Here is a 21,598-nt window from a genome sequence, read left to right on the forward strand (position 1 = left end):
CCAGACTTCAGACCAGTGCTTCTTGCACCTGTAGCAGGCGCATATTTGTAGAAGAACAAATAATCGCTTGATGATTTAAAAGCTCACTGCTCGAAGATGCATTTGAAACTCTTATGAATGTGACTCTAGTGATGAATACTCATGGCTTAATAGATTTATTGTCTCTTAAGGAATAAATATTTGAAGGTACATTAATCATGTAGAAATTAATTATACTAACTACATATAACTATATAGCAAATCTTTCTTCTTATCATGTATATCCCCAACCTATCCCCTTTTTAGGCACTCTGAAGGGAACAGGAAGAAGGAGGTACTTGAAGTCCTAGAATGAACTTGAGAAGGGGATACATATCAGATAAACTTAGCTAACATTTAGATACTCTTATTAAAAGAAATTACAGAATTCCTCTCCTATAATCTTTAGCAACGTGATAGATCATTGTGAAGATGTAGGCATTTTGTTTAATCACATAAAATAGTAACTGATTATATAAATATGTATATGTATGTATATACATTTATGTGTGTATATATAGAGAGAGGGGGAAGAAAGAGGGACAGAGGCAGTTCTTAATGTACTTGGAACATATGAAATTTATTTCCCTTAGATTTATAGTGCCTTCCAGATTGACAATAATATACAATAGATATAGTCAATACCTTGCAAGAGGACTAGAGAGTATTCTCAACAATTTACTTTGTAAATAAAATATCTTGCATGTGTTATCTCTCAGGTTTTATAGTGGCCTGGGAAAAGCCAGAGCACATATACCTTCTACATATTATATTATGCAATATAAAATTTTACATTAGAAAGAAATAACCTATGTCTTAAGTAATTTAATTAGAAATGCACAGATATATGGGGAAAACACAAAGATAAAATGTTTAAATCATTCATGTAAGTTTCTTTCTTCCCATTTTCCAATTAACCAGTAAAAACAACAGAAAAAAAAGACTACAAAGTAAACTGGTATATAAAATAAAGCTAAAATATTCCTTGGAGCTACATCAAGCTATTATGAATTCATATCCACAGATTGTGAACTTTATAAACACAAAACTGTTATAAGCTGTACTTCCTATCACCCTGTGATAACCCATTTTAACAAAACTAACTCAATTAAAGAAAAAGGTGTAATTAAACATATCTTTCAAATAAAAATATGGGAGAGTACTTATGGCAACTGTACTTTCCCATAATTTAGAACTATTCATTACTGACTCATTAGATTAGTGAATAGTTTTGCCTTTGTGTTGCAAGTGAACTGTGTAATATTTAAATATTCTATTCACTATTATGAAATATGACAGTAAATTAAGAATAGTTCCATTAAATGGCCAAACCTAAATTACCCAGTTCCCAAAGACTCACAATAGATGTTAATTAAATCAGGAATAGAACTCAAATTTACCCTGAATTATCTAAGAAGTAGGGAGTAAAGGTACCTTGAAAATAAAGATACATACCTGGCAGAGGAGATACCATGATCATGAAAATAAAAATATAGAGAGCATTTGAGGCACTTGTATTTGCCGATAAGCAAATTAATAGGCTAAGCGAGATTGCCGGGGAAAACATTAAGCTACTTAAGAAAGCAAATATTTCCAATTATCTTGAAGATCTTTTCCAGTATATATTTATATGAATACAAATATATGCTAATATATTTCTTCAGGTATTTTTTCTTAAGTCTATATTCATCTTTTTCCTGCTAATCCCTGGGAACACTTGGTTCACCTAGTCTCAGTACTTGCTCCGTACCTAAAAGTTATAAAAGTGTTTTCTTTATTCACATAACCGAAGTGTATACTACCTCTGTGTTTTAAGTCCTTCATCATCTGAGGTCACCCCCATCTCATTATACATAGAAAGCTAACATTTTCACCACACACATGATCGTCAAGAATTCCTAAGTTTGATATAGTTTTCAAACTATAGGTCATTCCGGACACTGATTTCCCTTCCATGGAATTCTTGACCTACATTCTTTGTGTCCACTCTTACCATGTCTATCATAGTAGAATCCTCTTTACTACGGCCTTACCTCAAGGTGGACACACTCCCAAGGCCGTCACTTTCCCACAGTACTACAAAGCACAAGGACCCTGTGTTTGCCAGACTTTCATTGGTGATCTGGGGTTTGGGAAGTAATATAACACAGGATGTTAGACTATTAACCCTCCAATACTAAATATTTTTTTACTATTCCCTGTTACAAGTAATTTCTCCATATTCTTGTCCTCTTTTTTTTTCAGTGTTCTCTTTCTTCCAAGACCTCTGCCTCTTCAGAAGCTGCTGCTAAAACCAAAACACTTTTTACTGAGTATTTCAATTGTCCTTTGTTTTACCCTCACTCAATTTATGGCCCAAAGTTCTCCCCTTTCTCAAACTGAAACCCCGCTATATCTAAACAATAGAATTATCTACCAAGGAGATGAATTGTACTATTCAGCTAGGATGCAGTAGCAACTTATTTAAATAGCCATATTTTTCCTCACTCTGCATTTTCAAATTTTCTTTTACTTACTTATACAGTCCTTTCAAATTAGTCAGAGTATATGTACATTTAAAGTAGAGAATTTAAATAATTCACAATCTTTTTAATATAAGGCTTTTAATTTTTAAAAACTTTATCAAAATTTAGTTCTGCACATAATAATGAATACTAATGTCTGCTTGCCAGGCAATTTCAAGCTAAATTCAATCATAACTGATGCCAATGGAAACCCTTAATATTTTGTTGTAATTTATACTGTGTTTTGTGTACCAGGTCAACATAGACTAACCCTGAGAATGCAAGTGACATGTTCATTGTTTTCCGGGATGCAGTATTCGATGTTTAGCTTTGATGTGTATTTGATTACCTTTTTATGTCTTTTTTACATAGTTTTGTGTGAGAATAGAAAAAAATCCTGGCCTCGGATTTAGTATCAGTGGTGGAATTAGTGGACAAGGAAACCCATTCAAACCTTCTGACAAGGTAAGAAGTGAATATCTTATTGACCATTTTCATTAGAGAAACAGTCTTTTACTGCAGAAAAAAAAAGTTGGAAAAAATTTTAAGTGTTTTTACTGTGCTTTAATAAGCCAGCTAACTATGAAGCCAACTAGAAACTTTCTCAGCACTTGGAAAAAGAATTCACTGCAGTGCTTGACAAATCCTAAGAATAGAAAAATAAATTTAAGCATTCTCTTTGAAAAGAAAATTGTTTTTGACCTTTTGTTTTGTTCACAATCATATGTATTTGTAAAGAAAGCTATTCATGTAATTTCTGATAAGTTGTTTTCAAACCCTTACTTGCAGACCACTTCTTTGGGGAAAATGTTTCCTCATAGGAATGGAATGATTAAATTATGATCCAATGGCAGGGCCAGCTGACTGACATCACTTTAATTCATCATGTTTGTAAAGTATTTCACCAATAGAACTGTAGAACTGTAAACAACAGAAAATAAATTTTGCATGAGAAAATCAGTTAGCCATGGCAGAAGAATCAGGTCCTCCTCCCATGCCTACCCATGTCAAACCGTGGGTGAAGTTTTGCCACCACATCCAACTCTGACCTCATCCTCAGCCTGAACATTCAACACGCTGCCTGTGCCCACATCTGGACTGCCTGGTCCCATTGCAGACCACCTGACTTTTTATTTTTAAAAAAATTTACCCTGAGCCACATAACCTTCCCTGCTGCCATCACTGTTCAATACGCTCAGCTTTGAACCAATTAATAATTATAATTTCATGATAATTGAAACTATCTGCTTTGGACCTAATCAAATGTAATTGCATTAAGTGACATCAGAAAACTGTAGGATGATGAAGAAAGACAAAAATTAGATATGAATACAATCTCCTCAGGTGCTCTATCTCCTTATGTGTCACTACCTGGTACAGATCCTTCCTATTCACCATTAAAACGATAACCCAGACATCAACTTCCGATCTTAAGGCCCGCTCCTGAAAAAACTTCAGTGCTCCTACTCTGGAGATTTCTGTAATTGGGAACAATTATCCCTTATTTTCTTCCACTTCTTTCCAATCTTGTTTCCTACAATTCCATGCCCTTCTTCCTTTCATTTCTAGAGAAAAGGGAGGGAGGATGAAGCAAAAAGAAAAAAGAACTGATGGGAATGGACAACAGTATGGTGATTGCGGTGGGGAGGGGAGTATAGGGGGACTAAATGGTAATGGGGAAAATACAGTAAAAATGTAAAAGAAAAAAGGAAAAGAAAGGAGGAAAAGGTTGGACCAAAAGCAGAAATTATTCATACTATACACATGGAGGTGGAAGGTACTAAAAAGAAATCCTCAGTGACCATAGATGGAAGCCCCTTTGGTCATCCGATTGGAGCGACTATTTATAAATAAGGAATGTGTGTGAGGCAGAGAAGTGTGTGCATAGCATTTTTATTTTGAAGTTTTGTTGAGAATAACCATCAACTTGGAAGATTTAAAATATTCATGGTTTGGTAGGGCAAAGTATTTACTGTATTTGAACAAATAATTATCTTACGATAAAAGTAGGAAAGTTCAAATTTTGTAGAAACATATGATGGTATTTTTTAGAAACTGAAATCATTATATCTTATTCATCTTGACCCCTCCTTGTCTCTGGTTTTACATCTCCCCTGTAAGTTCTTTCAATGGAAAGTTAGTGACCTTACCACTCTTACGATAGTTGAAATCCAAAAGACATGTTTTTCTCTCCTTTCTCACCAGCATATACATCTTTGATTATATTATTGGAAGTCATGGGGTAACAGTTTTGAATTAAGGTTGAACAAATCGCTAAATTGTCAAGTATCTAAATGCTATTGCTTTTCTACAGTTATTTCCAACTGAAGGATAGTAGATGTGAGGCTTTCAAATAATTGCCCATAATTCTTCCACTATAATGAATATGAACACTTTATAACTATTACTTTAATTTCTCATTTGTAACATTTTGATGACTCTAGTTAGACTGCACTATTTCTGTGATTTTATATTTGCTCTTTTAGCTAAATGAAACAGATAGAGAGCTTGAATCATACCATATTGTGCCTATTGAAAGATTTCCCCTCAAAAGCACTTTTCTTTGACCGATTACTCTCTAAAACACTTCACAATGTGAAAAGTGAACCTCTATTATTGCAAAATTGATTGAAGTAATTAAAAGTTCCAAATCTACAGAAGATTCTCAAAACTGCTCTTAATTTATTGACCACTTTTGGTGTCGTGCCAAACATCAGAATTTCATCCACTTCCAAGGAAAGGGATTAATCTCTTAGAATTCAATTACATTTCTCTAACCCCAGTGCCCCATTCTTGTCATGGATGCATAAAATTTAAAGCGGAACCCAGTGCCTATACCAACCCAAAAATATCAGACAGTGAAAAAATGAGCTTTAAAAATACCTCCCTCCAGTGTTGAGAAACATCGTTTTTCCATGAGTTGGCTAATTTACAGCTGAGGGTGAGAGAAGCAAATTAAACAGATGTTTAACTTCAACAGATACTGAGTGGGTGGTGGATACATTTTGTAAGAAGCCCTAGCCAAGCAAAAGCTTAAATTTAATATGATACATTCTCCCTTCCAATAAACAAGTGATGGATTGGAAATATCCTCAGAAGCACACCATATTATTTTACTTACTCTTCATGAATGTTTGAATGTTTTATAATGCTCCTCAAAATTCTAACATCCATGATAGCTGAATGTCTTAGAGGCTATGAGGACTTTCTGTACTAACATAGCCAATATATTTATTCCACTCTCTGCATTATGATTGATGGGAATTACTGTTTTAGCCAAATGCCAAGGATCATCGTGAGATAGCATCCAAACTGACTACCTGACATACAGCCAAACAAGGAAAGCACGAAGTTCTCATTTCAAAAGGCTGAGAGTGTAGGAGTGTGGCAAAAGCAAGCTGTGTTGTTCAGCCTGACAGAAGTTCCAATTCATATTCTGTGGTAGCATACGGCTCTTGCAGAAACCCCTGGGGACGGCCCAGAAGTTGACTGAGACTTCAGGGAGAACTCGAGATTAAGAAGCCAATATGCGCCCTGGTTGGTGCCAGACTTCGAGTGTTTACAGCAGCCTCTGATCTTGAAAACTTTAACTCTTCTTGAAGGCCCCAAAGTAGTCCTCATTAATTGTTGTCTCCCCGAGTTAAACAGATGAAGCACGATTTTCCTGTGGCTTATGTCATTGTCAGAACAATGGTTAGTAGTTGAGCAACCCAATTCACTCATCAGGAGTGCATTCTATTGGGTTCACCGCCAGGTGAAAACTGCTTTTACATATGTGAAAAGAGAAAGCTGTAGAAAACTGGATAAAACTGGCCCTGCCTAACGCTCGCCTCCGCCCTCTCTCTGAAATGGATGGAAGCCATGGTTGAGTTTATTATGACAGAGAAATATTGCTGTCAAAATGGCAAGGTGCTAAAGAGAGGTAAAAGATTTTGATCCAACAAATATAATGATAATAAAAATAACAGCCTTTTATTAAGTATCTACAATGTGCAGCTTATTGTATTAGGTTCTTCGTATACATGAAGGTTTCTGATCCTCATAACAACTGATGTTAGTTGAGTATTATTATTCCCCATTTTTCTGAGGCTCAGTGGGGTTAATTAAGTTGCACAAGGAGGTCATTTAGCTGATCTGAGGCAGACAAGATTTGAACCCAAATTGATCTGACTCCAGATCCTTTTCTCTTAATAAGCTCTATGATACACTCCTCTATCTGCAAATGCCACTTAGCAGAAGAGCCACATGACAAATTTATACCCTGTAGAGTTGAGACTAATATGATATTCTAATATTGAAAGTATTACAGAGCCCTCTAATTAGTCTTGGTCTAGATATTTGCTTCAACAAGTCCTTGGAAGTCAGCATGTTTTCTCCATTGAACCTACATAATTAGAAGCATACTGTACACAGTGGATGGCTAAGCGGTTAGAAAGCTTTTGGACTAAGGTGTCATTACAGTGGTGATTCTGCCAATGGAACAAATCGCAATAATCTTTGTCTATATTTCTATATTTAAATGTTCATAAAGTAATAGTTCATAATTGTAAAGTGCCAGCAATTTACCAATACAATTTTCACATTGTTTTTGTGAATTGGATGTTGTTAGAAAGAAGAACCCAGATTAATGGATGAGTAATATGTGTTATATAGTGGCTTCATAAAGCAGCCCAAAATGCCACAAATTAATGAATTTTTAGTGATGCATTCATGTAGTTCTTCATTCAGGGACTGATATATCCCTCCTTGTCTCATTTGGAGAAATAGGACTAAGCTTCTAGAGTTTAAATATATTAAGGAAAACTCATAGCCCCTTTCTCTATGTGCTCTAAATGTATAGCACTGAACAGTCCCATGAACAATAACCTAGTCATAGGATTGCAATGAAAGCTACATCATGGATATTACCAGAACATTTGACAGCAGGAAGTGTACATACTTGGCCATTGGGATCAAAGAATCACTTATTCTCCATAGTTTCATTGTAAACACTCATACTCAGCTAATGCCAGAGAGCCAACTTGTATTTCCACTGATCTGAGCAATCAACATGTAGATACAGAAATAATAGAAGAAACAGCCCTGGCTGACGTGGCTCAGTAGATTGAGTGTTGGTCTGCAAACCAAAGGATCTATGGTTCAATTCCCAGTCAGGGCACATGCCTGGGTTATGGGTCAGGTCCCCAGTTGGGGGTGTGCGAGAGGCAACCAATCAATGTATCTCTCACACATCAATATTTCTCTCCCTCTCTTTCTTCCTTCCATCCCCTCTTTCTAAAAAATAAGTAAATAAAATCTTTTTTTAAAAAAGAAATGGTAGAAGAAACAAATTGATGTTCTTTTTTTAGATGTCTTAATATGTCTATGACACAGGTAAAATTCCAAGCCAAGGAAGAATATTGGAGGCATGGCAAACATAAAATATAATCTCCAATAAACTCTAAATAAATATTCTGGAATTTCACAGTAAATTACTATATTTTCTTCTACATAACTTCTAAAAACATTGACTCCAGATGCCAAAATGGCCTACAAAGGACTTAAGCCTGTTCTGTATACCCCTCCTTCCACCCCTAGAAAAAAAAAATGGGACTTTTTGTGAAGATGCATATCACATCAAAATAAAAATATTTTTATCCTTAACATTAAGAAGAGAAAAGGGGTTAGATGTGCAGAATCAAAGCCTTTACTTGATACCTCTACCATGGACAAGGATGCCCAGAGGCATGCTTGGTAGGGCAAATTCGAAAATGCACAAGAATAAGGTTCCAGGTGTGCTTATGACATTGGGCGAATCATAAAGAAAAGGTCGGTTGCAAAAGATATGCTCTTGACTTATGAAAAAGGGACATGCCATCTGTCTGTTTCCTGCCATGTATTCTCCATGGATATAAAAATCAAGAATAGCAAACATTTATCTAGAACCCCACACAGCCTATAATTTATATTTACTACATAAATATTAGATGACAGAAAACACATTTCCTTCATTTTGACCACTACTAGACATATATGATTTATTTTATGTATTTCTACATTCATTTTCTAATATAATTTGTATGTCTTCCCTAGCCTTAATTCTACTTCAAGTGATTATGTAATGCAAAGTAATTTGGAGAGTCTGTGAATTATGTGGAAACAACATTCAGGGTTGAGGGATAAATGTAATACTGTTTATGCACTGCATTTTGGACTAAATTTAGGAAGGGATTGAAACATCTTTTTTGATATATAAAACTGATTTTTCAAAATAAATTTTTTACAACACAAGTGATTATTTCAACTGCATCTTAATCACATTGCAATTTGAAGTTCAGAATGCCCCTTGGTTTTTTGAGGACAGTAAAAGTGAGATTTTTAAAAAATAACAAAATATTTTTGCCCATTCTGTCTTTGTCTTGTATGTTGAGGAAAAAACACCCCAAGTTTATTCAGAAACACTGATTGAAATGTAGTCTTCACAATCCCCTATTAATAAGATTCCTGCAGGTATGACAACTTATACTAATCTTTTTAAAGCATCACGGCAATGTGCTTTAGCCAATTGGGTAATGTTGGTGCCTAGACATTATAATATAAAGAAGACATGGACTTCAGCTTATGAAAGAATATAATGAAATATAACAACACAGGCTTGGTCCTTTAGGACCTATCACTGGGTTATTCAAATGAAAAAATGAGGCAATTAAAAAGTATCATTTTAAGTAACATTGACTGAGACATTTTAATTCAGCAATATATTTAGAAAATCACTCAAATTGAGATTGCTATCACTTTGTGATAATTTGTAACGATTATTGAAATATTTTTCAATAATGTTATAGTCCAAGTGCATAGCAGCTGCAGTAGTTGCTAAAGTTATATATTATTTATGTTCTATTTGCTGCATCATCTTAGTCATCTAGCATGGAACAAAATAACAAAACAAGCAGAGGGAATATGGTGTGGGAAAGGACTGACAGACTTTTAAAGTTTGGTGCTATTCATTGGAAAACTGTCATATATTTCTCAATCAAAACATGAAAACACTTAAAGTTTGTTCGTATATAATACCTTCTGTAATAATTAACAAGAATTGGCAGGTCCACCAATGAGAGAAAGTTATTGCTGAGAGTCAAAAAGATCTTTGGGAAGTGTGTAAATCTTTCACATTCCACTTACAAAGTCGCTACCACATGTTTTAAGTGGTATGCCAGGGACTTCCTGGTACTTCTAGCTTCTTTCCTGAAAAGGTTATAACCAAGTAGAATTCTTGGGAAAACCCACATTAATAGAACAAAAACAAAAAAATAAATAAAAAGGAATGGTTGCTCAGTTTCTGCCTGTGGCAATAATGGTCAACTATTTTTTATTTACCTGTATAACATTTAGGATGTAGCCACATTTTTCCCATCTGCCCCCAAAGTTGTTCTATGCGAGGAAAGAAGCAAGTGCATTTTATCTCCTGACTCTGACTTCCAAAGAATCACCTGTAGGCAAAATATAGAATCTACACATTCCTCCCAGGCAAGAAGATACAGCAGAGCTTCAGTTTTTGTAGTTTGTATTTGTCCACAGGCAGCAGAACCCGTGACGGGGATTTTTGAGCAAGTGGGCAATTAAAATGGCTCTCAGGTGACATCTATCTATAAGGGGCTGAGGGAAGCAGGACAGGGCAGAGGAAGAAACTAAGCAAAGATGTGGGTCTAGTGGAAGCCTGATGGTACAGGGTACTCTGGAGCATGATGGTACTACAGAATTGTCTCATCTTGAGGAGGGAAACAGCCTTTTTTTACCCTGGTATCAGTCCATCATTGGCTGTAAGCCACTCCTAGGCAGAAGGGTTTAGCGATCCAAGCATTTCCCATTAAGGAGCCTCCAGGCTGTGGGTGATTTTCAAGAGAAGTGTCAGATGTGAGCTTGGGCAGCACCTGCAGGATGAGAGCACCTGTCTGATAAAGAGAATCTGGGCAGGTCAGCAAATGTGTCTACAACAGTATCATAAAAACAATAGATTTTTCATCTTTTCAACTAAAAGGACTTTAGTACCAGAGATTCAGACTTGCTTCCATCCATGAAAACTACTGCTCTCCAGCCTGAGTGCTTTCAACTATGGCATCAAAATGAGAGGGGTTGCCAAAGCAACTGATACTTCAGTTTAGACTACGTCAGATTTTTGCGTTTTTGCAGTGAGACCCATTTAAATCTGCTTTTAAATCCTTGTAATTTTCCTGATTATTATTTTTCTTTTTTTTAAAAAAGTCAGCTATGTTCTACAGAGTCCTAGTCTCTCAAAGAGATAGTAGTCACTAACTGAACCAAATCTTGTTCTTTTGTAGCTAACAGTGGTTTAAAAAACTAGGCATCCGTCAAAAGGAGCAGGGGAGGTTGGTGTGAACACCCTTAGATGAAGAAGAGGCCATGCAAAAGCAGATATGAAGAATCTGAGACAAGTAAAACAGGAAACCCGAGTACCTGCAAAACACTTGAGTCATTGTTCTCTTTTGGGTGTGTAAAGAAATCAGGAGAACTCTTAAGTGCTGTGAATTCAAACTTAAACCGTCCTTATTATCATTGGTATAAGTTAAGAGAGAGGCACAAACAGATGAGAATAGATTTCTAGGAAAAGCTTGAACACCAAGTTTGTCTGAAGGTCCTAGAACTATGCTGGAAAGTTACACTAGTTGATTAGAATTTAGAGTCAGTTATTGTTTAAAAGAAAAAGCATACCCACAATGTATATAAAGATAAGGATTATGTCTAGTGGCATATAGGCTAGGTAACCAGATAATGTATATATAAAGATAAATCCAGAGTTAGACTAAGCAGTCAGTAAATTTTAACACTGTAGGATTACTGTATAAGATACAATGTGTTAGCCATTAAATAAACCCATGTTAAATTTAAAATATTTGTAACTTGACTAAATATAGCTTACAGCAAAACAATTTTTCATGTCAAAACCTTATTTTAGCACAAGTGACAAACAAGTTTTGACTGAACTTTTTAATTCATTGTTTTAAAATGGTGCAGATAATGTCAAAAATATTATACCATTGAAAGGGCTTTGAAGAAACCTAAAGAATGATCATCAAAAAGCTGATTACTGATGCTATTTTAAGAACAGCTAGGAAGGAGAATCCACAACCACCTACAGTTACCCACTCCTGTTTTCAACAGTCTTTACTGTTTTAGGCTGTATGAAGCTGAGACGGAAAGCTATTTGGGGGCTCTGACAGAATCGGCAAATTCTGTAAAATTCAGCAATTCAAATATTCACCACCAGGTGAGGTCTCATATTAAGTATAGGCTTTAAAGAGTATTTCTTTAATTGCCAAAGAGATAAGAAATCTGGAAATACAGTAGATGAAGGAGTATGATTTACTTTTACATTTACTTTTAAAAGAAAATAGAAAAACCAAAGGAAAGAAACCCTTTTTTAAATTCAAGAATTTTACCAAGAAATACACAGGAAGCAATGTTATTTTCAGCCACAATAGACAGACATAGCAGAGATGGTTAATTTTTAGATCATAATTGGGATACTGGAGCTACTAATCAAAGAAAAATTATAACGTAATCAAAGCCAAACACAATTTTAACTTTTACATTCAAATTCCCCTAAAGATAACAACCCATGACAATCAGCCTCAAACTATAAAAAATAATCTATTAGGCAACTTGTCATTTTAACAGGAATCTCAGATAAAACAGAATAAACTGCTTATTTTTAAAATGCTTTTAGCAAATCAGAAGAATATTATCTTTAAAAAGATGCTTTTTGTTCCCTACCTAATAAACCTTTACAATGATCTAAAAGCATGATGTAAGCCTAGGAGCAAGCAACGTATATTTCTGCTGTTGGGTCATCTACCTGCATTATATTGTCACTAAGATATTTGTGAGCACACAGTACTATTTATGGGTTTTATTAGTCTCCTTGTTGTAATAAATATTTTACAAATGCAACCAAGTAATTTCTATTTTACTATTTACTTTATTTAAAAATCTGTGGGAGCTTGAAATCCCTTTAAACATCTGTGCATAAGATTTTTGTGAAATGTTTAAAGCACTTTGGTCAGCCTGAGAATTTTATTTCTATCTTTCTTTTGAGGTTTAGATTTGGTAGGCTTCTAAAGCAATTCCCCTTTGTGTTCATCTGTTATGGGGTTTACATCAAAGCACCACACTCAGCTGCCAATGCCCCTTTTTCTTTCTCCCCTCTTCCTTCCCTCTCTCTCCCTCGCTCCCCATCTCTTTTAATTTCTAATGGCCCTGAGACAAATCCCTTCTCTTGCTGCATATAAATTTCTCAGTTTTTACAGTGGCAAATTGTTCAAAGCCTAAGATTTGACACTTAGCAATTAATCTTAAATTATTTTGGCATCACACTTTTGATCCATAGAAAGAAAAACCACTGATAATACCTTTATCTTTGATATGTCAACTCTTCTAATAATCACAAGGACTAAGTAAAAAGTCTGTTGTGTATGTGTAGTAAGCACTTGGATAAGCCACAACACAGTTTCCTATTAAGCTTACTCAACTCATTAAAAAAATATTATTTGCCACATTTTCAGCAAAAAATAACTTTCCCTTCAGAAGCTATTGAATCTGTGGCTGTTGTTATTTCTGTGAGTCAGTTTTTTCTCCCAGATATACTCTTTGAATGTTCATAATTATATGAAAGCATGAAATACTATATTTAATATTAACCAATGTGGTTTAAATTGTAATTTAATAGTATGCAATTTTTATTTGAGATCTGGCCTTCCTAGAAACCAATTCCTTCACATCAGCGAAAGCCAAGATTTTTCAGAATTTTAAAGAAAAGCAGATTTCATAAATTGAAGTTGCAGTCCCCTTAAGTCGAGTTCTATTTTGGTGTCTCCACTTACCACAGCTGACACTGTCACAGTCATTCACCTTCCTCATTAAAAAGCCATAGAGAGTTTCTTTCTCTGTGTTAAATGTTAAATGTTGGCCTTGTAGACGAACTTTCTGAGCACTTTAAAGTTTATGTCCGGCGGTATATATGCTAAGTAACCAGCAAGACAAGGTCAGATCTCAGCAGCATGAGAAACCTCCCATACTCACCCTGTTTCAAAACTACTTGTGACAAGTCAAACTTTTTAAAGCTTCATTATCAGTACTTTCAGAAAAACTATTTATGACTTGTATAGAGACTAGTTTAAAAATGGGGAAAAATATGAAATGGCAATAGGTCACACCTATTAGTGGCATTCAGCCAGCCCTCTCTAGATTAACTTTTTGGTTCCAATCTATGGGGGCCCCGCTGTGATATGTGAGTCTGTGGGGTCTTGTCTGTCTCCAGCACACCCAGATGTTGGTGTCTGAGAGCGAAGGCTCCCACGCCGTAGAAAGAGCCGCGGCACGTGCCTTGTTGCTCTGTTGTGAGATGCCCTCTAGAGGTGGTGTTAAGGGAAAACCACATGCTGTCAAGCCACTAAAGAACCTGGGAGCTGGTCCTGAGGTATCAGACATTACAAAAACACACTCAGTGATGCCCTTAAACCATTAACTAGATTCCAGCAGCCACAACTGGTGCTCCTGACTTGGAGCTACCAAAGGAAGTCACCCCTGAAAATTACCAGGAACCCTCAGAAAGCCCTCTAGTTGGGACCCATGTCCACTACTGGGAGTGAACAGTAGTTGGGGTCATTACCACTGAGAGCTACCACTTGGAAAGCCGCAGATGGGACAGGAGAGACTTTACAGCCCTCTTCACATCCCTTCCCTAAACAAGAGACGCAAGTCCTCTTACCTGTTCGAAATTCAAGGAAACAATAACAAATGTTGGCCTGTCGATATACTCCAGCTTGAGAGCGAAGAAGGAGTTCCTGACAATAAATCTGGCACAGTTGGAGACTCAGAAGCTCTCAGTATCAGTTTTGTTGGATAAATAGCCTTTGGGTTATAGGCCAAACTCCAGACTTCTAATAATTATAACATTTATTGACACTGCTTAAGTGCCATCCACCGTTCTAAGTATTTTGTATATAGTCACTCACTTAATCTGATGGGTGAGACATATACCATTATTTTACCTATTTGACTGATGAGAAGTACAGTACATAAAAGTGAATTAATTTGCCTAAGGTCACCTGCTGATAATCGATGAACACAGACAGTGTAATGGCAGAGTTATGCTGTTATCTACTTCTTACATCATGTGGAGAAAAAATGCACCCCCCCAAAGATAGCCAATCCAAATTCCTACAACCTGTGAACATGTGCTATTACATGACAAAAGGAACTTCGCAGAGAGATAATTAAAGACTTTGAGATGAGTATGATTATCCAGGTGGCCTCAATCTAATCATATGAAATGTGGATACTTCCTCAAAGCTGGGAAAGGCAAGGAAACATATTCTTCTCTAGATAGTCCAGAAAAGACTATAGTCCTGCCAGTACATTTGTTAGCCCAGTGAGACCTGTGTTGGGTTTCTAACCTACAAAACTCATTAGATAATAAATGTATGATGTTTTAAGCCACTAAATTTGTGGTAATTACTTACAGCAGCAGTAAAAAAAACCAAATACACACCACCTCATTGATAAAGAGAGTTACTAAAGTATGGTTTCACTATAGTCTCAGGTGTATAGATTAGTCCACTAGTTTTGGATGTACTGCATGGTAGTTTGTCCCACATTTAGCATCCTACCACCTGTTACAAGAAACTGTTACAAGAAATTTTAGTTCTGGCCTGTATAGTTACAAGATTTATCAGATTCCATGATTTGGGTCTTTGATACATACAATATGGCTTACTGCTTTGTGGAAGTTAAGAAATGTTTTTTTCCTAAACAGTAGGAAGTTACTGTTCTAATTCTCAGAATATGAATAGTCTGATGATTCTTCACCAAATGCTGTCATCAGTGCAAAGTATCCTTGGAAGACTCAGAATAAAATGAATTTGTTAAAAGGGTGACACATTGGTACAATGAGCCCTTTTCAAAGCAGTGCCAAAGTTTTCATATTTCTCATCAGTGTTCATCAGAACGGAGATCACAAAATGGTGCAGAATTATCAGTCTCTTTCATTGTGCAGTGTTCATGTCAAATGCAGCGAAAAATCGGGGTACTGGCCTTTGCAGGCAGTCCTTGGGAAACATCCTTCCCACACTAGTCGTGAATGTCACAGACTATTATCCAGCATAGCAGTCATTGCTCTCTGTTTCAACTAACGAGGCACTATGCTGGCTGATAGGATATACATAAAACAAAAACTATACCAATGGTCAGTAGCAGTTTCTTAGTGGATGAAGTTTATGGGTTGAAAAGAAATATTAAAGCTTTAGAAAACAGCAGTATGTGCTTTGGAAGACTCAGGACACTATACGAGTGAGCTTCAAAGCAAGTCTTCGGAACAGCAGTTGAATCCTGCAGAGCTTTGTGGTGGATGGAATTAAACCTGCCACAGACACCACACGTGGATCTTTCAGCACTCGGGTTGTGGGGTGTGGCTCGTTCCTCCCAGCATGGCAGATGTCATGGCCATAATTCAGCTCCCATGCTCTGGGTTCATACAAACATTATTAAAATGATCCCTGTAAAATAAGCTGAAGAAAAGCAACCAAAATTAACTGGGTAGCGCAGAATTTGGCTACTAAAATAATAGCAAAAACAACTTAACCTCCAGCACCCAAAGATGTAGTGGCTTATTTTGAGCAGTGGTGTCATTCTGCCTATTGTACAGAGAGACCAATAGCAAAGGTAGTGGCCACCAGGGGGACCTATGCAGGTACCGTGTCCTGGAGTGATGGAGTATGAGAGTCACATGCCAAGTGTGCAGTGGACTGTAGGGACTATATTTGTTTTCATAGCCAGTGCCATTCACTGGTCTGTTGGATTAATCAGTCTGCCTTATTTGACTGTCCTTTTCGAACAACCAGTTTTCTTTTTCCCTCTGACTGACCGTTGGTACAATAATTGACCACAGTTAACTAGCTGTTTGAGCATCACCCCTAACAGTGCCACGTTAACCTAAAAACAAAAAACATACCTGTATGTATAATTACTTTCTTAATGGTATAACCTGTGCCTAATCATTGTGGAAAAACTAGAAAACATAAATAAGCAAAAAGAAATATATATTTGTTATATATGTCTCCCACTAACTATAACCACCATTTATTTTTTTTCCACATTTTTTTATTGTTGCCCAACTACAGTAATCTCCACTTCCCTCAACCCCGACCATCCCGACTTCCCACTAGAGCCTCCATTTATGTTTAAGAGTATATCTTTGCAGATATTTTTCCCCCACAAAACTACATATAAACATATTTCAGCAAAAACACAGGGTGGGGCAAAGGCAGATTTCGCAGTTGTTCACATGGAAATAATACAACAACTTATAAATAATAAAAGAACTCACCATGTTTCACATACTCACAACTGTGAGCCCAATTTGCCCCACCCTGTGGTATCACACCACCGGTAATGTTTGACAGCCTTCTCGTGTCACTGGGCACTGGGCGACTTCTACATCCACTACCTAGGACTTCATTTTTAATGACCACATATTATCCTATTGTATGGCTTTACCATAATTTATTTAATCAATCCCTTGTTATTAGACATTTAGGCATAGTGTGGAATTTTAATATTACAAAAAACACTGATGAACATATTATAAATGTATGTTGTATATTTGTCCAGTTATTTCCTTAAGTTCTAGATGTTGAATTAATAGATTAAAAGTTACACAGTTTTCTAGGAATTTTTATGCCAATCTGTAGTTTCATCTTTAAATGTGAAGAAAAAGATTAAAATCAGAAAGACAAACATCATTCGAAAGCCTTGAACAGATTTCATAAAGATCTGAAATGCTAAATGAAAACACATAGAAGTATTTCAACTAGGGTCTTCATTATCTGTTGCACACGCACGCACACACACAGAGTTACGGGTGTAAGTGAGAGGCGCTAAGTTTATGGATCAGCAAATGAGATGATTTTCTACATAATAAGCAAGGATATTAAAATATTGTCTTCTATTTGATTAATAGTTCCTAAGAATTAAGTAAATAACAGCTATATTGAGATCTAATTCACATACCATAAAATTCATCCTTTTAAAGTGTACAATTAAGTGGTTTTCACAGAACTATGCAACCATTCCCACTATCTGATTCCAGAACATTTTTATGACCTCAGCTGAAGTTCTGTACACATTGTCAGTCCCACGTGCCCTGCTCCCCAGCCTTTGGCAAACACAAATCTGCTTTCCTTTTGTATGCATGTGCCTGTTCTTTCCATTACATGTAAATGGAATCATATAATATGTGGCCTTTGTGAATGGCTTTTTTCACTTAACATAATGTTTCCAGGGTTCATCCATATTGTCAGAATGTCATCTCTTTCTATTGCCAAATAATATTCCATTGAATAGATGTACACATTTCGTTTATTCATTCATTGGTTCATTCTTCAGATCTACTCACCATCATGCTCAAAATAATTCAGTAGCTCCCCCAAACTGATGAGCATGGCTATTAAAGGCCCATCTTAATCTGTCCCCAACATGCGTTTTAGCTTGATCTTCTCCCCTGCTCCCAACTCCATGCATTGACACCCTTCCTTCTACCACCACCCAGTCACAGTAGAACTATTTGCAGTTTCCGGATGTAGCAGGCACTTCCGCTCTTGTATGTGTCTCCCCTGCCGTCAGGAACACCTTTCCCTTTACCCTTGTGAATGCCTTTTATTTGTCCTTCACGATTCAGCGGCCAGACATCTCCGCCTTTCAGAAGCCCCGTCAAACTAAGGATAAGCTGGGTGCAATTTTTTGATAATCTATTGTAATTCTGTCATAACACTTATCATAGTGTTTTGTAATTGGTGGTTTTCTTCACTTTTCCTCCCCTATATTGTGAGCTCATTGAAGCCAGAAGCTATGTTTTGTATATCTATATAACACTAGCAATCAGTCAAGGTACTAGCATGTGACAGCCATTCAATAAGTGTTTTTTCTTTTATATATATGGTCAAAGAAATTTAATTTGACTCTTTTATAAACTAAATTAATCAATCTGGGGTTTTATAACTATGTGGACATACACTTTACATTTAAAGTTCATGTTGGAGCTTTCTCAGGTTTAATTTGTTCATATATGTTATATATTAAAATTCTCAATAACATACAAAGTAACATTCAAATAAACCAGTATTTCTATGTAATTCTAGTAAAGTTTTTAAAGTGCACATTGAACTTACAATACATCAAATAGGAGACATTTTCAATGCAGAATTACTTGCCAATTTGGTTAATACCATATTAACGATAACAAATATGTGTTAGTGCCATATTTCAAATGATTTAAGAAATTAAGAATGTGCAATGAAATTAATTTATAAACTATAAGTACACTTTAAAAGCAAGATGCACCTTTTTATGCAAGTAAAGATGTTGTTTTTCTTAAAATTGACTTGAGAGTTGGGGCCTTGCTCAAGGTACTATAATAAAATTGAAGTTTACATGTATAAATTGTATTTCATTGCTTTTACTGTATTCTATATGAATGAAAAGCTTGTAAGTAGGCCTAATTCTTGATAATAGAATCCTAACCTCTGTTACTTCTGACCTATAGGGTATCTTTGTTACTAGGGTTCAACCTGATGGACCAGCATCCAACCTGCTGCAGCCCGGCGATAAGATCCTTCAGGTAAGACAGACAAAAAGCAACATGTTCAAATGCCAAAAAGAAACAAATATGTAACTGTGTTATTAAGTCGAATGACTTGAATTAAGTGATTCAAGTCATTGAGTTAAATAAGTCCTTCTTAAATTTCTTTTTTAATTGTTGTTCAAGTATTAAGTGTCTCCATTTTTACCACACCATGCCCCCCCACCCCACGTATCCCTACTTTCTTAAATTTCTTATTTACCTTTATTGTTTTGAGGTTAAGAAACAGGTCAGAAGCTAGTTCAGTCTGTTAGAATCCTGCATTCCCAGTATCCGACACGTGGTGTCTATTCCACACATTTTTGTTTAAATGAATGATGTTATTTGGTAATGAAAGAAAATATAATACACATAAAAATCTATGCACAAGTAGCAAGTGTATGTAAGAGAAATGAAGTACCTAAATAGGTTGTGTATGTGACTTTAGATGAGGGGGGAGGTCCATATTTAATTTCTCAACAGTAAGCTTACTTCGAGCTCTGCATATCAGAAAAGGGACAGTCTAGTGAATAGTAAAGTAAATAAAGTAATAGTAAGTAAAATACCTGGCATAACCTCATCCATTTTGCTTTCTTTGCCCTTCTTGTCTTTTAATTCACTTCCCATATATAAGGTGCTTAATCATTTCCTGCATCACAAAGAAAAAGTATCATCTATTTAAGATTCAGTATTTTGACTTATGACCCCAGACATTTCCTGCTATCTAGCTGTGGAGATCTGTCTGACACTGCAGATATTTGATCATTTGGAGCAATTAAGAAATGGTTCGGCATAATTTACTGAAGACTCAGGGACACTGTAAAGAAGGGCGTGTGAGAAAGGAACCTTCTAGTCATACTGGATATGCAAACGCAGTTACTAAAATGCAGAAGCCCCACTCAGCTCTGAGGAGATCTACCTCCTATTTACTGAACTCTGACCTCAGAAAGTCCTAGAATGTCCCTATATAACCCAATATGTATGTATGTATATTTGCCTGAACATTTTATTCTCAGAAATATTTTTAACTATCAAGATCATGAAAACTCGAGTTTCAGAAGTGACAATTCTCTGAAAAGACCCAGGGCTGCCCCATCCCAGAGCAGTCTGTCAGCAGAAATGCCGTCCAGCAGGTCCGAGTTTGTTCAACCGGGTGGAAAGCCTGCAAACCAGGGACTGGTCTTTTGAGTTAAAACATGGAAACCAAAAGGACACATAAGATATTCTAGAAATTTTTTCTTTAATGCTTTATTATGAAAGTTCTTTATTTTTGGATCTCCTAACTAGACCTGTGAACAACAAAGCTCCATAACACTTGGTAAATGCTGCTGCTTAGCAAAGGAAATGGATAGTTTTCTTCTCTGCTGAATTTCAGAGAACTTATTTTGCATCTCAAAGGCTAAAGAAAATGGTAGCAGGTTAATCTCAGATAATGACCTATTAGAATGCCAGGATGAGTAGAGTAGCTTTCAATAGCTTGAGACAAGTTTGGGGCGTTGCCTTCATTCAAGACAGAGGTGGCTAAAGAAAGAATTTTCTCTCCAGATTCAGAAAAGAAATATATACAAATGGATATAAAAATGTTATATTTATCTATAAATACATAGAGACAGAAATAGGGGTAGAGATATCCTATGTAAGGGAAATGCAAGTTGAATTAGCATCCAGCTGTAAGGCGAGCATTCTTTTCTCTGGTTACTAGAAGAGTAACTAGAAGAGTTGTATGTGGGGACAAGGGGGTTAAGAGTTTGTAGTCCCTGAGAGGTGTATAGCAACAGCAAAGTGCTCAGAGGAGTGAAGTCCCAATGCAAGAAGTGGGAAGGAATCAAAAGCCCAGGCAGGTGAAAGCCAAAACCCCAGCAGAAGAGCTGCACTGGGGATGTCTTTTCACAAATGACGACTGAAGATGGAGATTTTTATTTTTGCTGCAGAACTCATTTGGATCTAGTACAATACAAAGTCTGTTTTCAGTAAAAGAAAAATGCACATAGACCTTAATCAGATAAATTGCTATATTTACAGTTTCATTCATTCTAGTTAAAAAGCACAAGTGGCCAATTATACTTTCTGAAAGAAATAAGAATGGCTACTTCTAAACTGAAATAATTGCCAAAATCAGCTGCTAAGAGGGAAAATTATATTTTTGTCTATTTATAATACTATTGCTTCTTAGTTTAAAGAATACTGGAAAAGAATGGATTTATATCACTGAGTTATAGCTGTCATTTACAAGATCACTAAAACGTATCCTCACCGAAGCAAATTTATTTGCAAGCCTTAATGACAATGTACAACCTAGATAGTCAAGGTAAAAGGAAAAAAAAATCAATGAATGAGCCCCCTAAGTGATGTCTACTGGGTTTTATCTAACCCAATAGCAAATAACAAAAGAGATAATAAATAGTAA

At 36.0% G+C, this 21,598-nt stretch overlaps 1 protein-coding gene across 2 annotated transcripts in view; it reads left to right on the plus strand.

Annotated features, from left to right (window-relative positions):
* Positions 1–21,598, plus strand: part of LRRC7 (leucine rich repeat containing 7) — a 483,504-nt gene that overhangs the window by 449,270 nt on the left and 12,636 nt on the right. For both annotated transcript variants that reach the window (XM_024565449.3, XM_024565450.3), the window contains 2 exons: positions 2,895–2,987; positions 19,117–19,191. In XM_024565449.3, the coding sequence (XP_024421217.3) occupies positions 2,895–2,987; positions 19,117–19,191 (168 nt within the window). The remainder of the gene's footprint in view (positions 1–2,894; positions 2,988–19,116; positions 19,192–21,598) is intronic.

Source organism: Desmodus rotundus, chromosome 3, assembly GCF_022682495.2.
Source record: "Desmodus rotundus isolate HL8 chromosome 3, HLdesRot8A.1, whole genome shotgun sequence".
In the NCBI taxonomy this organism is placed as follows: domain Eukaryota; kingdom Metazoa; phylum Chordata; class Mammalia; order Chiroptera; family Phyllostomidae; genus Desmodus; species Desmodus rotundus.